At 35.2% G+C, this 21,156-nt stretch overlaps 1 protein-coding gene across 50 annotated transcripts in view; it reads left to right on the top strand.

Moving 5' to 3' along the window:
• RIMS2 (regulating synaptic membrane exocytosis 2) overlaps positions 1 to 21,156 on the top strand; it is a 483,861-nt gene that overhangs the window by 335,837 nt on the left and 126,868 nt on the right. For 35 of the 50 annotated variants that reach the window (XM_055800464.1, XM_055800455.1, XM_055800475.1 and 32 more), the window contains 7 exons: positions 2,897 to 2,971; positions 5,410 to 5,481; positions 6,978 to 7,157; positions 8,301 to 8,410; positions 9,258 to 9,290; positions 15,392 to 15,445; positions 17,091 to 17,135. In XM_055800464.1, coding sequence (XP_055656439.1) covers positions 2,897 to 2,971; positions 5,410 to 5,481; positions 6,978 to 7,157; positions 8,301 to 8,410; positions 9,258 to 9,290; positions 15,392 to 15,445; positions 17,091 to 17,135 — 569 coding nt within the window. The remainder of the gene's footprint in view (positions 1 to 2,896; positions 2,972 to 5,409; positions 5,482 to 6,977; positions 7,158 to 8,300; positions 8,411 to 9,257; positions 9,291 to 15,391; positions 15,446 to 17,090; positions 17,136 to 21,156) is intronic. The other 15 variants (XM_055800472.1, XM_055800469.1, XM_055800466.1 and 12 more) reach the window with 9 other exon arrangements.

The raw sequence follows: 21,156 nt of genomic DNA, 5'->3' as shown, positions 1-21,156 counted from the left end.
GGTTTACTTCACTTAGATTTAGTACTATATAGATATTAATGTAGGTAACTATTGGGGGGAAAAAACAGACTTGTAACTTGAAAAAGAAACTTACTTGTTATTACTCTCTGTCCTCATTTAAATTTAGCTCCAGAAAGCTGTGGATAAAGAAATAAAAGACAAGAACATTTGTTGTAAACCAATATGACTTTTAGGTAGACCATAAGGCATAGAGCATACTTTAGTTGAATGAAGACTACTGGAATGGATCAGCTTCTGTTAAGGTCAATGGATTTGCAAAATGCCTTGAACAGAAGCAGTATGCTATCTTGTTAATATGTAATTTAAGAGCTTAAAAGACAACATAAAGTCTAACATAACTGCTTATTTTGAAATAATCTGATTGGACTCCTGGCCTCACCAAGTGACAGAACACTTGTTGACTTCTTTGAGGTCAGAATGACACATCTATTCTCAAATGTTAAGCAGACAGATAAACACATTTGCAGTACTAAGCCCTGACTGTGATAATTTACTAATTAAATGTCTGCCATATTACTGGTCTTTTAAAATGTTGCTTAAAAAAAAAGAGGCTAACTAATACAGTGTACCATGTATAAATAAAGTTATATTTAAGGTCTGAGGAAGAAATCCCACACAAAACACCAAGAACCAAGTACTTTTCGAATTCTGGATTTAATACTGCACTGTACAAAGGTGTATTTAGGTACCTGCTTAATTTTAAGCCTACAACTAATTCACTTGATTAGACTATAAAGTGCTCTGCTGAACCACATTTCAATGTTCAAGCCCTACTAGGAAATACTTTTCTCATTGCTTCTCTCTGAAGCTTCTCTATGCATTACCTGATACACCACTTACTCTTCAGTCATGAAATACATGTTCATTAAAACCCTTGAATGTTCATACAGTGTCATTGTTCATACATTATAATACAGCATTCAAGTTGAGTGGGTGAAATATTGTGCTCTGAAATAGCAAAAAATGTGTAATAAAAGTTAATATAAAATTGAAACAGACTTTGAAATATTTCTAATATTTTTATTAAAATTTACATTATTATCTTGGAGAGAATTGCAGCAGTTATAGAATTGACCTGGGGTGGAGGGGGGGGAGAGGATTTCAGCTCTCTTCTTTGAGAGTTTTGAGTTCACAGCTTTTGAATGCTAATCAGTTTTATCATGATCTTCAGTTAGTCATCTCATGAGGATAGAGATATGTGTTGCTGCAGTGTGATTCTTTAATATGTGTCAGTTGAGGATCTATATTAAAGATGCTGAAAGCTGGAAGTAGTTGGCAAAATACAATATACTATAAAAGGCAACTGGCTATATAAATGAAATTGTATGTTACAAGTACCAGAAATAATAATTTAAAAGCAAACACTTTGCATACTACATTATACCAAAAATCTAAGTCTCTGAGACTTTTAAATTAGAAGGAATACCTCCAAACATTTCATATTAGAATAAAAAAAACATAATAAATGTGAATATGATAAAGTTAGTGAAAACTAAATAAATTGGTAAGACCTAAGGCAACTTAAATGTTGCTTGCATTCATTGGTTCACCTCTGTGTAAGGAAATGGTAGCCTGCAAGGTTCATTTTTTGAGAAAATGACTTGGAGTAAAATACTTGTTCTTAAACTAGTTAAAGTTAACTAGTGAAATGAAATTAGTATTACTATTAGCTCATTTGCTGTTTTTGCTTTCATTTGAATGCAGTTACAAATAATGTTAACTGGAAGAAGCCTTTTTCTGAAATGCATTCACTACTTTTTGTTTAGAGGTTTTCTGTGAAGAAGAATTCTCTTGTAAATTTTTACTGTTTTCCTTTCAAATATACAAGTTGCTTTTCTATTCCTCCAAAATACACAAAATTGGGTCTGATTTTACAGAAGAAGATGTGAAATATTTCAGCACATCATTTCAATCTTAATTGTTCCAGAATTGGCACTACTCACTGGTTTTATTGATATTTGATTGCAATAGCTAGCATAAACCTCTGACTGCATCCATAGAATCATACACTAATTTGGGTTGGAAAGAGCCTTGAAAAAAAGTATCTGGTCTAACTCCTTACTTAAACCAGGGGTTTGTTATTCCTCAGTATACCTATTAATGGTGAAACACATTTTGGAGAGTAAATCTCTATAGATACAGATATATGTTCTTTTTTTAAGCATTTTTATAATTGTACCATGCCATCATGTATTAGCATGATTAGATAAGTCTACAAGAGAATCAGCAAAGTGACTGCACTGCCACGTACAGATATCTAAGCAAGCTGTAAGCAACTGAGTTTCTGTAGCTGTAGCAGTATGCTATGTGTGGAGCACAATGTGCCTGGGATCACAGCTGAGTTCTCTGCTTTGTCTGCTATAGCTGAGTTAGCTAGTAGAAAAGTAGTTCAGATACTAGCATGTTACGGTTTAGTCATGCCTGTGACTGTAATGTAGATACACCTCTAGCTATCACATACACCACAGTGTAACGTGCATGTGAATAGATCATATGAGTGTGTGCATGTATATGTATAGATATTTATGTCACATATATAAGGTGTGATAGAATATTACTGCAGCAAAAATATCTTGCTTTGCTTCCTATTTTTGTTTATTTTGCAAGAGTACCTAAAAGCATTGCATTCCTGGCTTTAAAAGAACATAATTTTATATTGTATCTTTATAGGTATAGATGAGTGATTTGGTGAGAGATCCAGTCACCAGTTTATCTAGATATTTGGCAGTATACTGCTCCTTCCCATTTTCCCAATTGTCCATTACAATATTTATGACTCATATTTTAGCTTGCTTGATACTAGAAATCTCAGTTGTTTGTAGACATGCTTATCTATATTATGCTAACAGAGGATCTTGTGTCTGTGACTAAACAGCAAAGTTCCTATAGCTAGTAGAAGAATAACATGTCCAAGGATTGAAATCCAGCAGCCATCCACAGACACTGACAGGTATTACCATTGTGTATTAGCTGGAGTTTGGAATTATGATAATTAGAAAATGTATCACTGTATATTTTTTTGTTGTTGTTCTGTGCTCAGTGTTTCTAGATGAAAAAGGATGCGCTAGGAGCTGAATTGTAGTGTATTGTAATCCTACAGCGGTTCTATTTTCATTTCTTTTGGTTTTTTTGTACAACAACCTAGTACTAAAACTGATTGGCATGATCTTATAGCTTGCTTTTTTAGTCTTGCACACAGTAAAAGAATTTAACATGGGCTTTCAAATAAACTGTTTTCAGTTATTTTGGGGAAAAAATAACTTCTATTTGTGTTGTAAGCTGTTATGATTGCTTACTGTTGAAAAATGTTCGCCTTATTTAAGGATTTATACATAAGTTTAGATCAATGAATGTTGCAAATACTTTTTATTTGTTAAGAAAAATAACAAACATGAAAAATTAAAAATGGTTAATTTTCTGCATTGGGAAAAGAGTTAGCTTTTGAAATTTCCAGAACATGAATATAGAACAAAGCAGATAAATCAGTAGTTAAAGCAAATGTTGTAGCACCTTTGGTTAGATACTGTAGTTACTAGAATATACAGTGGAACCTAGATAGTATGGAATTCTAATTCTAATTCTTGATGGGTTTGAAATATAAAATTAGATTGTGAATACTCATAGAGCTTTCTGCATGGCGGCTTACAGAGAGCTCATTTTCAGAGTGATAGATGTGCTTGGTTAAGAAACAAACACTTATTGCTGTGCTTACTCCTCAGTGTAGGGGAGACTTATGCTCACAAGTCTTGTAGACTTTGAAAGGGGAATAGACCACTTTCCATGCATGTTTTCTTTAGCAACGGTAGAAGGATGGTACGACAGGAAACACTATATGGAGGAGGTCACTATTTGCATTTCATTAATTGTATTTTTTATAATAAATGTCTGTTAGCAGAGATAAACAACTCTAGCATACATTAAAATATTATATGGCTGTTGAACACTAAGACTGTTATATATCCCTCTCTAAAAATCAGTAATTCATATAATATGAATTATAATGACAAAAGAGGAAACTTTCATCTAGATAACTTGGGAGCATAAGCCCTCAAGGATGTTATCTTAAAAGTTATGAACTTCTGTTTTAATTCACCAAAGTGTTTTAGAAACTTCCCCTCCGTGCTTATGGCTGGATTGTGATATTAATGCATAGTTGTATACTGTGATAGATAAGGAACTTCACTGCCCAAGCAGATTATTTGAGTTATATTTTTCCTATGAAAGGGACAGTTTGTTTCTCATGAGCTGGATTATATAGGACTTGTGTTTACTGTTAAAAGGACAAAAAAAAATTGTGAGGACAAAGAACAGACAGTAAAACTGTTGGTTGAATTGTTCTTTGTGTGTGACCTAAAACCACACAGTGATGCCTTGAAGTGGAAGACTCAATAGGCTTATATAGCCCTCCATTTGCTGCGGTGGGTGCTGAGAGATTTGCAGCACATAGCCTGTAACTTGAGAGTAACAACTCAGTTTCACCTCAGGGTTCCACTTAGTCTTCAAATCCTTCAGTCTACAAAACGGCAGTGGTGCCAGAGCTTCATCTAAAGGCAAAAGGTTGCTGCCAGAATCCATGTTCTCCTTCACTTCTGGGAAGTGCTGGTTGTTTTTCCACTTGAAGTAATCTAGCTGCAGATTGTGGCAAAATGAATATTTATATTAGCTGTCAAATCTGAAATTTCTGAGGCCTTTTATCTGTTAGCATAGTGGTTAGTTGTAGTGGCTCCATGATGCTCTGCAGAACACAAAACCTGCCGACTAAGCCATTAGTATTGATCCTCATCGTAAAAATGTCTCCGTGCCTTCTAATGCAGGCAATGGGTCAGATCCTTAACTTCCTAAAAAAGTACCTTTTTATACTGCAGGTAAAGAGAATGAGGCCTTAGGAAGTGTTTATGAGAACCATGTGGTTGCTACTCGCCTGTTCCTCTGCATGTCCTACTGGCTATTGGAAGGAGCAAGTAATAGACAATGAAATGATACTTCTTACCGTGTTGCCCGGTCCCTTCTGCTGTGTGCTGCAGCAGTCCCCCACTCACTGGCAGGAGGAGGGCTGTTGTAGTTCTCTGTGTGAAAAACCCAAGGAAAGTCCCTGTGGGATCACTAATTTTCTTAAATATGTGGGTAAACAAGGTAGGGGTGGGTTGTCTGGACCTTGGTCATGTTCTCCTTTGTAATTTTGTTGATTTTAGGAATATTTTTTTTCTTGGAATTTATTCCCATAGCCTAAGAATTTATTCCCATGGTCATTTTTTAACCACCATGCAGATGGCTGACACCTTTCTCACCTTCCATAGCACTGAAACCTCTCTTAAACAGTTGCCTAAACTAAAAAACCTTCATATCAAAGCTAAGGTTGTGTTTCTTTGTCTATCCACAATGTAAAAGAAGCGAGACAGTGGATGTTTTTGCTGATGAAGCTTCCCATTCAGAAACAGAACTGATAGAAGAAGAAGTGAGGTAATTTTGTTGTGGTTTTGTGCCAGGCTCATTGTACTTTTCCTCCAGTCCTTAGTGCCTCAGCTTATAATTACCATTATGTGTCTCACTGTGGTGTGTTTGCTTGTTAGGAGCTTATAGATGTAGGTTCATGATAAATGGTATTATTCTGAACCTGTCTGTGGCAATTCCTTCATATGCTCTGGGAGTCCAATTATTCCCTCATGAAAGGCCTGAAGAGACATTAATTTTAATGAATCTTTTATCAGCCTATTCAGCAAAGTTAGCCACCCAAGAGACAACTATACTCTGTTTCAATGTGATTTTCAGAAATAAAATGCTGTTAATAACATAAGACTCTTCATAATGAGGCTGTGGTCTCTCTCTCTCTTTTTTGATACTAACTAAAATTCGGCTTTTTATTACACTTAATCATCATCCAGTTGCTCTTTGTATTAACTGACTTCATTGTAAAATGCATGGCTTCACTCAAGGAAAAGTCCTGAAGGGTACACGTTCCCTATTTGTAAGCTGTAGCTGTTCAGTTACTCAGGGAGAGCTGGGAGGAGTGTGAATTTAATAAGTAGCTCCATCAGCGTATGGATTTTACTTTTTAAATTACCTTGATTTTATGTATTTTAGGATATTGCTAGCAAATATTACTCCTTGCAAACAGGCCAATTACACTATGAAAAAAGGTAGGGCTTGATTGATTTCTGAAGTAATGTCATGATTAATTGCCTAAGATAGAAGGAGAGCAGGCTGCTTGATCAAGAAACGCTTTTATACTCAGTCTGATTTCTCCCTATTGCATTTCTAATGGTAACTTTCTTCCATTGCTGTTTTGGCACAGTTCTTTAGGCTGTGGGTTAGAAAACTGGTTTTTTTATTACAAACCAAACTTTGTCTAGTTGGTGGAACCTCTGCAAGTACTAATGATGTAGATTTTCATCTGGCTACGGTCTGAGTATCTCATATGAATCCATCACTATAGCCTAAGACTATATTTTGACAGACCTCCTGAGACTAATAGTAGTTAACATAGTGCTACATAGTAATTACAACTACATATAGGAGTACTACCTCTTAAGATAATGCATTCTGTAAAAATCTAGTCATGTGAGTAAAAATGCTCAATTAAACTGCACAATTAAATGAGTCCTTAGCTTTAGTGAGACTTAATATTACGTCAGCTATTCTTTTCTCCCAAGGTTGATGTATTAATTAATGAAATAACAATATTTTTACCCAGAAATTGTCAGGAAACAGACTATTGCATGGATAGTCATTACTGAGACATTGGAAACATTTCAGCCCATTAATCAAGAGTATGGAGCAAGCCAAATCATACATGTATAAAAAACCCCTACGTTATCAAGAAGCGAACTCAGAAAATTCATCACCCCCCAAAATGTACATAACAAAATTATTTGCTCCAAACCATTATCATGCAGCATATTTTATAATTAATAGAAAAGCCAAAGGTCAACTGAGCTGCTTTTTGACTAACATTACAGGAATTGTGAAGCAGCAGATAGACAGCCATATCAAAGATCCAGATCAACAGAGCAACGTCCTATGCTAGAGCGGACCAACTCCCGCTCCCGATCCACAGAGCGTCCCGACTCAAACCTCATCAGGTCGATGCCTTCATTAATGACTGGAAGATCTGCCCCTCCTTCACCTGCCTTACCGAGGTGAAACAGACAAATCAATCAGACTAATCCCCTTCTGCCCCACCAGCTCACCGTTTTATTTTCCAAGTAGCTAATTGGTATCGCCTCATCCTTAGCTGATCACTAGTAGCACTAGATACTAACCCTTTCAGTGTCAACACACTATTTATATTCTACTCAGGATATAATGGTGTGGCTGTCATTGCAACTTGTTTGCTAACAGTATTTAACTACATTTGTTTGTGATTTCTCATTTATCAGGATTCCTGGATGGTTTCCCACATAAAGCACCTCATAACTATCATATGCTTCTTTTACAGAATGAGAATTTTTTTGTGTTCATCAGACATCACTTATGGAACAACCATCATAGCAACATTAAATGAAACTTCCCCCCCCCCCCCCCAAAAAAAAAAAAAAGTTTCTTTAAATGGGCACTACTAACTTTGTTTATTACCATTTCAACCACCATTTCTTATGACTACATTGTACTGTGCCATAGTCTGTATTGTTCCTGTTTGAGTGCTATACTTTACTGATTGATATTTTGAGGATTTCTATACATTACTCGTAGCTTAAATAAACATAATACAATAAAAAGATGAGTTCATTTTCATCCAGCTGATTTTCAGTAAAGCCTCTCCTTATTTTAGAACTTAAGAATAGGTTCTTTTGTTTTCTGAAAGTCAGAGTTAGTAACCTCAAATCCCCAGTGAGAGTTAGAGTCAAATACCAGTGTCTTTTCTCAGTTTATTACTTTGTTTGGATAAATCCCTGTAATCTCATTGCCACCCAATGGTAATTTAACCAAATACAAGATGAGTAAAGATTGTTGAATTTGACTCGTGGAAACTTTTATATGTATGTGGGTATTATATCCATATGCACATGAATATATACACAGAAAATATTTTTTGGCTTGACTGTGCAAACAGGCATCTTATGGATGTTCAGCCTTAGTTTGGCTTGCTTTTTTCTTTTTCATGGAGAGATTTTTCTCCTTTTAATCGGGTCTTTTTCTGAAAAGAGATTATAGTTTCAGTATGGGACTACAAGGGTCCCAAATGATCTAAAGCCTACTTAGTCATGTTATCAGTTCTTGGTGTATTCAAGGATGAATCTGTCATTTAATGGTTATCGTTTGTTTTGATATGTGTTTCATAGGTCACATCCTCGAACGGGATCTGTTCAGACAAGTCCATCAAGTACTCCAGTAGCAGGGCGAAGGGGCAGGCAGTTACCACAGCTCCCACCAAAGGGGACGTTGGAGAGAAGTAAGTGTATGGTTTTCTTCTTAATGACATCGCAAAATTGCTGATAAAGGTTGAGTATATTTTTTATTTTTCTTTTGGCATTACAGATGCAATCTCTTGAGTTTTTGTGTATAGTATTAGGATTTGATAGCACTATTGTATTTTGCACTGTATTTTCTTCTATTATGTTTTAATATCAACAGTACTCTTGACTGAAATGAATCATCAGCAGTACAGTACTCATCAGCTGCAAAATATGCATGAACCAAGATGGGCTAACTATTAGCATGGTCCTGTTCCTTTTGAACTCAATAGGTGTTCTGTCACTGACTTCAACAGGCACAGGAAATGATCTTTTATATGTTGTTTAGTGATAAAAGTCTGGCTCTTTTGGGAGTTAGGAGCATAGCCGATCACTTGTGGGTTCACATGGAGCATATTTACAGATCACCAATGTAAAAGCTCTGTATCTTGAAACAGGGAGAGCAAGAAGAGCGGTAATAATCTTTAAAATAGGAAAGGTCAGCAAGACATTTCATGATTCATGTTTTTCTGGTGCTGTGTGCTTATCTTTATTGTCTTATAAAAGCACTGGTCAATGGAGAAATTTTCCAAAATTTTTAGAAATACAGGTAGAAGTAAAACCGCATTATTTTATGGCAAATACATTTTCACCCTTCCGCTTCAGATAACTAGACATGCCATGCAAAATCAGTCAAAATGGCCATATGCACTCCTTTTTTTTAATCCTTCTTAACATGTATGTTGTACCTTTTATAAAACTTCTGTTGTTTTTAACTCCTGTGCTTTGGTTCCCTTTTTTTTTGTTTTGTTTGTTTGTTTGTTTTGTTTTTGTTACTTTCCCTAGACAATGGAGACAAGGAGATAGAATCTTATGAAGGTCTGTACAAAAAGGAGGGTTTGTTTTTCACCTGAAAGTCTTTTTGAGAGGCTACATAGGGAAAAATAAACCCAACTGCAATTGATGTTACTTGAATGCACAGATGTAGTCAGAATTATTGTCATAATTATTTCGTCTTTTTTGTATGCAGACCTGTGGCTCATAATTTGTTCAGGGTTCTACATGAAAAAAGGACAGTATAAATAATACTATCTAAATACAATCATCATTAGAAAAGTACCTAGACATGTACCCATTTATAAATAACCAAGGATTTATACTGCAGCAAATAAGAGTATTTCAATTAACCTACATATGTACATACCTTTCCAGGATTAGCACTTCAGGCACATATTTAAATTTAAGCATTTGAGGCTATTTGCCATCTTTAATGTTAGCCATTAATTTCATCAGAACAAATTTTTTATTGCAAATATGTTATAATGTTATACAGTTGCTGAATTACTAGGTGATTTTCAAATAATATAGGAGCAAAAATGAATCAGGATAGTATTTCAAAAAGTTGTAATACTTTTGCTTAAAATTAAATCCCCTTATATTTCATACCATTAAAAGCATTTAAGTTGCTTAATAGCAAGCCACAAGATATCAATTGCAGTCCTTGGTAATACCACTGAGGGTCTATATATAGTATTAATGTATCTGTTTCATCAGACTTTTTAATTTAGTATTTACAGTGTTTATAGTTTATTTCCATTTTGGAAGTAAAACTTAATGAAAAGGAAACTCTCTTTTCTCAGACCATCACTAGTGTATTCATTTATTTGTCTTCATATGTGTTGTGAAATGCTTATATGAAATACAGTCTAGATATGCCAGGAAATAATCACATCTAATCACATGATGTTTGCTGTCATTGCTGTATATGCTTTTATGGTTTACACTCTTCCCTGCTCTTTGCTTAGTATATCTATCTAGACTGTAAGCTCTTTAGGGCAGCAATTGTGAAGCACTGCATATTTTTACTGTGTTTGATTAGGGAGGGTAGCAGTCTTATTTACATCATAGGGTTTATATACAGAGGAATATATTAAATACAATAAAATAATTATTTTTTATAGGAGTGCTAGAGTTGTTTGCTCTGGTAAGTACTGCTGGGACTTGAGGACCTTTATTTGTTTTTACTTGAAGACTGAGTTATATTTTCCTGTACCTCTGTAGTAGTCTTTTGGAAAATCTGGGTTGTGGAAAAATGCCAAATCCACAGATACTGGAGTTTTAATATATCATCAATGACTCAACATACAGTAGCTAGACACATTTCATGTTGAATTTTACATGTACAAAGGTGGTAAACACTGTAGTTAAAAGCATAATCCATAGATACAGCTTTCACACAATATTCTATATAATTTTCTGTCATGAATTAAGAGCTCATATTCTAATAACAACATAGTTCTACTTCAAGACTTTTTCTACCCTTCTTTAGGATTTTCCTAATCCTTTTCTTTAAAAGGAATAATAATTTTCTTTTAAAGGGATAACACTGTAGAGGAACAGCAGATTGCCTAACTTCTGTCAGCAACAGGACATATTTATGATTAATAGCATTTTATTATTGTGGGGAATTGAATTTCACAAAAAGTTATTTTAAGAAAATAAGGTACGAGTGATAAAAACTGAAATTCATTAGAATCGAAAACATTGACCATAGTAGAAGGGGTTTATGTTATTTTTTAGCAAATAAAGCAGCAATAAACCTGAAAACTTTGTGTACATTTGAGTAGATTTCTATGTGTTATTATAATGCCCTGGTTATAATCAAACCAGTTGTCTGTTGTTGGGAAGGCTGTATGGCTATACTGGGAATTGTCATTGTCACAGAACAGTCCTTTCTGTTCTTACAGAAGCAAATGCTTGCCACCTTTCTGTATGTATCGAGGATTTTATTTTTGACCAGATTTAATTAAAATCTTACTGAAGAAAAGAGTTAGTAAAATATACATTACAGACAAAAAGGAGTTGGAAGTCGTCTCTGTTTTGTAAAAGAGAAAAAGAAAAACTGTGTTTGTAACTCTTACAGCAGTCTCATTTAGTCTATATCTATTTGATTAATCTGGATTTGTTCCAGGGTTGAAACTGTGTATCATTTCTTTAAGTGTAGTAGAAATGCAGGGACTCAAGTAGAAATGAGGAACTAATTTGCAGTTTGGGAGATTTTTCCTTATAGTGCACCACTCAGTATAATGTGGAATATGGCATGCTTATGGCTATGTGATATTACAACTGGAAGGGAAGAAATACACAGGAAAAAATACCTCTGGGTAACTGCTATCCTGATTGGAATCAGAATTAAATGACATCGATTTAATGTAGATTTAGTTTAGTGAACTGTGTCATGTGTGGTTGAAGGTTTTTGCTCCGGGACATCTAGGTTTCCCCAGAATAATTTATTTCAAAATTCTGAAATAGACAGAGAAGTTTGTTTTTAAGAAATATAGCTGTGAATAGCTATGAAGAACCATTCCTAACAGTAGCATATTGCCCTATATATAATTTTCTCAGTGTCCCACATGCTTAGTAGGAGAACACACAAATACTGGTAGCTACATTACATTTAGAATTGTTAATGGGCATGACATTTTGGCTAATTCCTTGGCTTCCCACAGCTGTGTTGCTGCCAGTATCAGCTTTACTGTTCAGAAGACTGAATAGCTGTGAAACGCATGTTATTATCCTATCCAACCAGAATATACCATAAGCATCTAGACAGTTTGGGTTTTGCTTTAGACACTGTTAGTTTAGTGTATTTTCACATTAGATGGCTGAAAAACAGTTCTGAAAAGAAGTATGAGACCACTTAAGGTTTTATCAGATTTTCACTACTGAAGTGCCAGAGGATATCTTTTCTTAGATGAACTTTTGCTTGCATATTTTTTAATTATGCTAGAGAGATCTTTTTTCTAATGAACATGTATAGGAAACAATAGTACTAAACTGAACTTTCTTTTAGCAGCGAAAAGGTTATGTACTCTTAAATGTTCTGTATTATTAGCACTATCAACAATAAATGACTACTGAAATATTCATAACTGTTAAGGGTTAACAAGATTTTTTTCATTCATGTACATATATAATACATTTATTTGTTCCTGCTTGCCTTGGTAGAAGGATGAACTCAATGACTAGTTGCTGCTAATTAAAATAGAACACCCTAAAGTGGTCTTGAAAGTATTCAGTATTAGCCTTTTCAATTTGTTGTTAATTACTAATCAGAGAGAATTATTTCCTTATATAGATTTTCCCTTTTCCTTTTAAAAATAAACAGAACCCTTTCTTTCTTCATCCCTACAAAAAGAACCCTAATCATCCAACCAACCATAAAAACTAGAAAATTGTCAGGCCAAACAAATGTAATAAAAGCTTTAAGTATAAAAATGAAGTGCTCAGAAATTTAGCAAATAGTAAAGCTTAGTGAGGATTTGCCATTCTATTTATGCTCTGAGGTATAGACTTTAATTACATGCTCTCAGAATAATCTTGTGTCTTGGGAAAGTTCTTTCAGAGGCTGTTGAAAGTGGCATTAGTGCTGATTAACTGTTCCCTCTTAATTCAGGTATGAATGATCTTATTCCAGAATAAAATTACTTTAAAATGGAATTAACAAGGGTAGATGATTAGGTTTAATCAGGGATAGGTATCAGCCATAACTCCCATTTTTATATCTCTCAGATACAATTTCAAATATTCAAAGAAACAAATACCAGTACTGTCAATTGTATTGTTGTATTGCAGTATAGAGTGCAAGTTGCTGAGCCACTCTGATGGTTGGGAAAACACAGACACTATTGACAGAAAGACATGCTGTTTGTTTTAAGAGGGTTTGTCTTGTTCAGAAAACAATTTCTCTGTTAAATGAGAAATCATTTTGCAAAATGAGAACGAATTTTAATGTGTGTTTTCCAGTGCCCTGTCTTAGTTTGGTGGGAGACAGAGAAAGGCTATTACAATGCAACTGCAGAGAACCTGCGTTCACACTGGTCGTAGTTCTATCATACTCTATCAGCTGTGATTTCACAAGTTTTTAAAAATATATGACATACAGGCAGTCTGCTTTGTAAAAGGTGGTTGATCACATGTATATAATATAGGATAGGAACCTGGACTATCTTCAGCTTGGCTAGGAACCCAATGACTTGGTCAAACACAGCAGTATAAAAAATGAAGGTACATATCTTTGCACCCATCCCCTTTTTGTGCAGATATCTCTGTGGTACTGACTGTCTGTGTTAGACACCTCTGTGCTTGCACTGGGTAACTTGCTTTACATGCACTTGGCAGGAAAGGAAAGAGAATAGCTTAGTTAACATCAGTAACGAGGCTGCCTTAGGATAATACATGAATCTGCACTGGGGTTTTGATTTCAACGAGGAATTTGCAAATATACCTTCGGGATTTACTTGTGACTGCTTGGTTTGCTCTCCTGAGAGATGGAAAAGTCCTCAGCCCCTGAAAGATACTAAAGTATTTTATTTGCATTGGTACCATTTCCATAGAATAACTTTAACAAATGTTACCTGTAACCAGGGCTTAGAATGTTTACTTGAAAGGTTCTGATCTTTCAGCGGAAGTAATCAAAGTAATCATAATGTTCTCTTGGATTGGCAGAAGTAGGAATTAAACACTTCTTTATTTATGCCAGTTGAAGATCTTAGCATCTAGGTCTGAGACTACACAGGACATAAAGAAAAATGAGTAAAGAATCATACAATTGTCTTTCTAACAGCCATTGTTGCAGGGTACCAACATGCCAAAACCATTTTAGTTCAAATCTAGTCGAATCAATCTCTTAAAGTCTTTGGCACACCCATTATTTTCTGTGACAGAAAGCTTACTGTATAGATGATGTCTCCACTGAATATTTTAAATGGAATATCAATGTCATTATTTCAATTGGAATTTAAATGTCATGATTTTATCACAGAATTATAGAGCAGATATCTATGTAGAGGTGTTTCCCTTGCATTGTATTTGATTATAGCATATATCTCTCTCCCTATTAACAATAACCTGTTCGAACAAGTAGTTTTTTAACTACTATTACATGCTAACTAAACCTGAACTCAAATAATTCAATGAGCTATTTAGTTGCACATAAACCTATACAAGTAATGAGAGACGTGGAAAAAATTCTTGGAACAGAGAACACAAAAATTATTAAGTAATCCAGTTCTGAACCTTGAAAAGCTGCAGTATATTGCATCACATCAAAACAGTGTTTAATGAATAACTGACATGTAAATTAAAGCAGGCATACGGTACACCAGTTATTCAGCTCAACAGTCTTCTATATTGTTACTGTTGCTACCCTGGTATTAGATGAGCTTTGCCACAAAAGAAAGTTATGGAGCTTTAGTAATGACATAAAAGAAATAAATTTGTGTTGCTTATCATAAACCGTATTATCACCATAGTTTCCAGCTATTTCAGTGTTCCCTAATATTTAGATGTGTTCTAGGCAACTGTAGTTACTGACGGAAAAGTGTCTTTCTTTCTGAATTCTAATTACTCTCAAATCCAGGTAAAGGAATATCATCGGACAAACTGAGGATTTTTTTTCTAAGCTGGAAAAACATTTGTATTGTCTCTGCTTATTATGGTACTGAGTAGGCTCACTTGCTTACAATTTATACACAATTTTAAATATGCTTTTTTGCAAATAGAGGCTTGGACTTTTACTTCTAGAGAAACTAAAGTAAAACCAAGCAGAAGATGCTTTTTATCCAATTATCTACCAATATATATCTGCTTTCTCTGCTTTGGTACTTACTGTCTGCTTTCCAGTGCTTCAATAATTTAATAAGAAATTGGCAACAGGGGATATTAAGGGCTACATGTCATCATCATTACTTGCAGAAGGATCTCATTGGAGTAAACCAGAGATATTAATAAAAAATAACTCAAGGATTTATTTAATTTTTGATTCACTCAAAGATATAATTTATGCCACAGACTGAGGTATTTATGTTATTGTGAATCTTTTGTTTGACATTTATCTTTTATTTGAACAGCTTGTAACAAAGCATGCATGTTTTTGTCTTGCTTTTTTCCTCCATCATACCTTGCTTATACAAATGCAGCAGAAGATGAAGAAAACAAGCGTCCTGGCATTCAGGAATCAGAGGTCGAGGCAGGTCTGTCTGACCACAAGTATCTATCTCCTTTAGAAACATTTTCCCCTAAGCATGTAGGGAAGCTTTACCAGCCAGCTTGTAAATATATTAAAGTAAAAATCCAGGCAATAATTTTTTCATTTTATGTAAGAATAACACAAACAAATTCAATATAGCAGAGTTGATTTATCAGTTTGTGAATGCTTAAAATAGTTCAACCTACAAAAAATCACCTAACTTTTTACTTTTTTTTATTCCTCTTTATGAAAGCACTCTGTACTTATGACCAAATTACAGACTTAACAGATCTGGGTCAACACCCCTTAAATGTGGTACCCTCTACTTTGCATTGATACTTTTTACAAGCAATGAAGGACACGTAACTGTATCATGACACTTTTTTTCCCCTAGCTTGTGTAGTCGGACTGATGATGCTGCACAAATATAGTAGGAATCTGCATTACGTGGAAATACTTTGACTATTTTGTATACTGTCCCTCATTCTACTTGGAAGACGGTTCAGTTGGTAGAAAAAGGAAGTTAGTGTGGTGAGAAATGATAGATGATGATCAGATTAAACAGATGTAAATATTTTTTTCAACTCAGATACTATGTGATTAAAATACACAACTTTACTTTCTAATTTCAGAAAACATGCACTGTGCAGGTTCAAAGACATGCAGGGCTCTAAACATTTTTTCAACCGTCATTTTTCTGCTCTTAACTTTTTTTCTCAAAGGAGGAATCATAAAAGCATAAATGGGCATTTATGTGCACTGTTAATAGGTTACAGTCTGTTATCCCTGTTAATAATTCTCTGTGCCAACACATCAACTGCAGCGGATGTGGAAGAGCAGCACAGATAAGCTTTTCTGGTTATAAATATTTGGGGCTAGACCAATGCTAAACTTAGCTGCCTAAAAGAAGACAGTACGGTACATACCTCAAGGCCCATGGAATGAAGCCCAGAGAAGGATAATGCACTGAGGGTATTACTGCAGTTATGTGAAGAGAATTAAGTGCTCCGGAAGGGTGGCCCAAAAAGAAAAAAAAACAAAAAAGACAAGCTGAGCAAGAAACACATTTAGTGCTAGCTGGTAGGAAAAAGTACTAGCTAAACATAAGTATGCCTAATGCCATCCCCGCTTAAAAGTGTAAGTGCCTGAATCACAGTTTATTTGGAATCCTGTGCCCTGGACCCTACTCCTGTTGTTATTTAAGGGGAAGGAAATATGGATCCCTATTTTATTCCTATAAAAAAAGTCAGGAATAATTATTGTGATAGGGCTCATTACTTGTTCAGAGATCTGAATAAACAGAATAATTTCAAGATCTGGGAGGTGGAAAGTAGGATTATTATTTCTTTTTAATTGTAGTTTTCACTTAAGCTTCCAAGGTATCCTTCAAGATCTTTGCCTTCCCATTTTACATTATAGTTCAGTTTACATTTTGCCTGCTTTTGCAATGGTTCTGTCTGTAAGTGTGTGTTGGTCACTGCTGTGTGTACTGTGTACTGTTCGCTCTGTGTGTTTTGTGATAACTCAAGCATAGTGCATGGAATTGTGCTGCCCTAGTTTGCAAAATATTTGTGTGCTATAGTGACATTGTTCATCATAGTTTCTGTTCCAATTGTTAATTATCATTGTCTGTTTTTAATGTTATAAAGATTGTGAGGAAAAACATCAAAACCCACCTCTTAATGGGCGAAAAGGCAAGTTGATTATGATATTGCTAGTGGTTTGTGGGTGCTTGAAAGATTTACTTATTTTTGCTGCATGTGTGTGTGTTGCTGAGTTCTACTAGCTCAAAATTAGTAAGTTCATGTATGTTCAATTTTAATGTGTTGTTTTGTTTCTTCATGTAAAATGATTATTTTCAGTGTGGTTTTAAAATCTTTCTTGGGATCAAAAACTCAAGATTTTTGGCTTTTGATTTTTTTTTTTTATACAGCTAACTGTATTACTGAAGGTGTAGTTTACACCACCTAGATGTACGATCATGTTGCATATTTAGAACTAGTGGGATAGTTTCTGTATTTTTACTCATTTAGGAATTTCCAGTCTGCCTTGGCCTAAGAGACCAAGCACAGCTTGCAAACATCTACAAAATTGTCTGCATGGTCTTCCACTTTTTACCAGGTCTATATATTTTAAAAGTTTGGCACACTTTGGCTAGTCACAGGAGGGCAGGACCATTTTAGTTAGCACATACTGGCAGAGAAAGGCTTATGTTATTAGAAATCATCTCTATTGTCTAGTCCTTACTATGTTCAGTATTCTCTTCTATTTGAAGTGTTGTAGAAATAAGCTTAATTCAAAGCACTGAAATGTTAACAGGGAAATTTAGATTTATTATCTAAAAAAAAGAACAGGAAAGTTGCAGTGAACTGCAGCTTGCTTTGAAGTTTTCTTTGTGTTCATGTTTCTAAATAGCTTTGATAATTTTGAAGGAAACTGTCACTATTTTTCCATGTACTTCTAAAGCCATATTACATTTAGACTTTGTCTCATCAGTATCTTCTGTGAGTGAATGAAATGTCATCTAGATAGTGCCTTGGGTTTATTAAAACTTGGATAGCCACTCTTAACATTTCCATCTCTACCAGGAGCTCACATGGGGAGTAGCCCCAGTTACACTGTTATAGGCAATTCCTAGCCTTCTATTCCCTAGAATCCAGTTGCAGAGGGAACACAGGTATCAGGAGAGCAGGGGTTCAGTTTTGCATTGTGTTGCAGGGAAAACCACACTGTTTTTAGTATGCTGCTTATTAATCCAGTGTAGACAGACTGAATGAAGTGTCTGCAGAGAGGGCACTGTGTTGGCAGCCCAGCTGAGCAATGCACTGGGTCACCGACCTTACACTAGTGGCTGTGCCAGCAGAATCCTGAGAGAATTTGAATTCTGGTAGTCTGCTGTTGTAATGCATGCTAATTACCAAATAGTTCAGTGTCTCATACTTTTAAGATTCAAAACCCAATCCTGGTAAAGTTGGAGGCTTTTGCCACTTGACTTGATGAGGTTGACAAACCTAGAATCAGTGGTTAAGTCAGGCTAAATCTGTTTTTCTTAGTTTATCTTCTAATTCTTCAACAAAACCAATATTTTATATACTTAATTATAGTGCCTGAAAGATGTACTTTGCACAATAAACTAAATACTACTAACCTGCATTTAAGACAGGTTTTTTTCCATATATTTATTAATTTGTCTACAGGGTCCATTTTATGTTTTAGAAGTTTTTTCTGTAGAGCTTCTTTACTCCAAAAGACTCGTCTGTGCCTAATATTATTTGATTTCAAATATTTATTACCAAACCCACTATCTCTTTCAATTTTTCCTCAGGTCTTTTGCATTTCTCTTTCATGTATTTTGTAAGACACCTTTTGATCATTTGAGTTTGTAAGAAAAGGCTCCAGGTAATTCTGTCCTTTACTGTCTTAATTTAGGGTGTATAAAAGAGGACATCGTTACCAAAGCAAAATTTTAAGCCTTTCAGGTTATCAGTTCCCTCAGTCATTAGAATATTTTACATAATTACACAACAGCTTTTTCTATATTATGGGAATCACAAAAGCTTGCCAGTTCTCATCTTCCAGCTTGAGAAGTGTCTGGAACCTGTTTGTATCTTGAGCCTATACCAAGAGAAAACCCAAGTCACTGAGTCCTCCCCTTTCTATGCAGGTTTCTGCATGCATAGGAACCCCACTACTCTGTGAGCAGTCTGGATGCCTGGAGTACTAGAATTGAAAGTATGCTGTATTCCAGACTTGTTGCACAGTTTAAACACTATCTAAAGAATTTACGTGACTGAAGTGCAAACTAGGCAGAATAAAGGGAGCCCGGTCAAAGAAGTGACAACAGATGGACCGGCTTAACTGACTTTCAGAAATAGTGTATACATATCTTTTTTGAAAAACAAGCATGTGGCTGTCATGCCAGAGGGAACTCTTATCCTGCTGGCTGATCTGAGCATCTTCTTCCATCTAAGACTGTTGGAATTCCTGGAAATGGGACTTACATTTTGCCTGAAGTACTAAACATGAGTGCAGTGAGTCTCTTGTGTGCTCTCTATTCCCCTGGCCCATTGACTCTAGTTTTCATTAAGAGACCATGAAAGCTACTGAATTTTACATGAAAAATTATATACTGAATATGTGTTTTTTGGTGTGCTATGAGAATACTTAACATATTCATATGTGTTATGAGTACCTAGAGTAATACTACATTTTAATTAAATTCTAGTTCAAGCGAAGTAGGGTTTAAGTAAGGTATAGACCTGTTTGAGACTGTGGTAGTTGTAGACAGGCACATAACTGCAATCTGTATGCTGGGAAATTGGTGGTGGTGGTGGGGAAAATGACAACACAGCAACACAAAACAGTAAAAGTAAATTACCCTTGGGATGCAAATTCTTCAGACTGAAGAATGTACGTTCTGCTGAAATTCTTTATGATATAGATGACTATTTTACAAATCTAGCTCTAAAACTACCAGGGAAATATGACAGATGAGAAACAGTCTAACTATTTACTTGTCCATAAATAGCTTCAAATTTGACTTATTTATACAAAATGTGAGGTGGCATCTTTCAAAACTACATCCCAATATAAAGTAACATTTCTAACACTGATACATGACAATGTGATGTCATTTGTCATTTAGTGAAACTAGTTTGTCTAGTTACTAATCTAACATTTTATAAGTAATGGTGAAAAATAGCACAGGTATTTTGCTGTGGACAGCATTTGCATTAAAGATGCATGTAAAAATTGCATGTAAATTTGAGCAATAAGAAAACATATGTTATTAGTTAGTACTAATTGATATGCTGAAGAACCTAGAGCTTTCTGAAGAAACAAAACTATATTTTTCATTTTTCTGTAACCATTTATTGTATTTTCTTTACTGGTTAGTTTCCCCTTTAAGGCAACAAGTGCTTAAAACTACTGGCTTATTTTCAGAACCATTTTTTGAACTGAATAATTTTTTCACATTTTAGAGTTGTGCCATAAACTTCAATCTTAACTGCACTTAGCAAGGGTAGAACATCTGTGATTGCTTGCAGAGCTTTTGTGTGTTTGTGAGAGAGAGAGACAGAGAGATAGAGATGGTCATATAATAGTAAATTACCTTTCTGCATAGAAAATATTTGCTATAATCTTTTTCAGTAAAGAATAAAAATAACCTGGAAAAAAAACCACCCGTATACCAAGCTAAACCTTACATCTTGCATTCCGCAGGGTAGATTTGTAGGCTGTTCACATTTCCTTGTGTGCACAGAGCATTCCCTAGCACCCACAGAAGAATGCAAACTGAGCAGAGACTATGAGAGAGGTGCAAAGCAGAAGCTTGCATTTTGCTCCACATTTATGTCGGCCATTACTTGCAATTTGCCTTATTTAAACTCATTAATCATTAGATTCTGGAGATATTTTGACTTTGTGTTTACCTTTCATGGCAGTATGAGGCAGGTCTGACTAAAAACCTGTCTAGCCCTGTGCCTGGTCCTCAGCAGACCAGTTGTGTATGCTGGGGAAAAGGAATATGAGCAGAAAGAGTGTGTAGTACTGCTTATCCAGGATACTGGCCCCCAGTCTCCTATGACTTGTATCTCAGGAGTATACAGAAACATCAGTGGTATCTTTACATGGTGTTTTTGCTTCCCTCATAGGCTCCCTGCACCCTTTCTCCCACGTTAAATCAGTACTGCCAACGTAAACCTGCAGTGATTA

Source organism: Falco peregrinus, chromosome 3 (assembly GCF_023634155.1).
Source record: "Falco peregrinus isolate bFalPer1 chromosome 3, bFalPer1.pri, whole genome shotgun sequence".
In the NCBI taxonomy this organism is placed as follows: Eukaryota; Metazoa; Chordata; class Aves; order Falconiformes; family Falconidae; genus Falco; species Falco peregrinus.
Note: the sequence above shows the minus strand (reverse complement) of the source record. Positions and strands in the feature narration are given on the sequence as shown.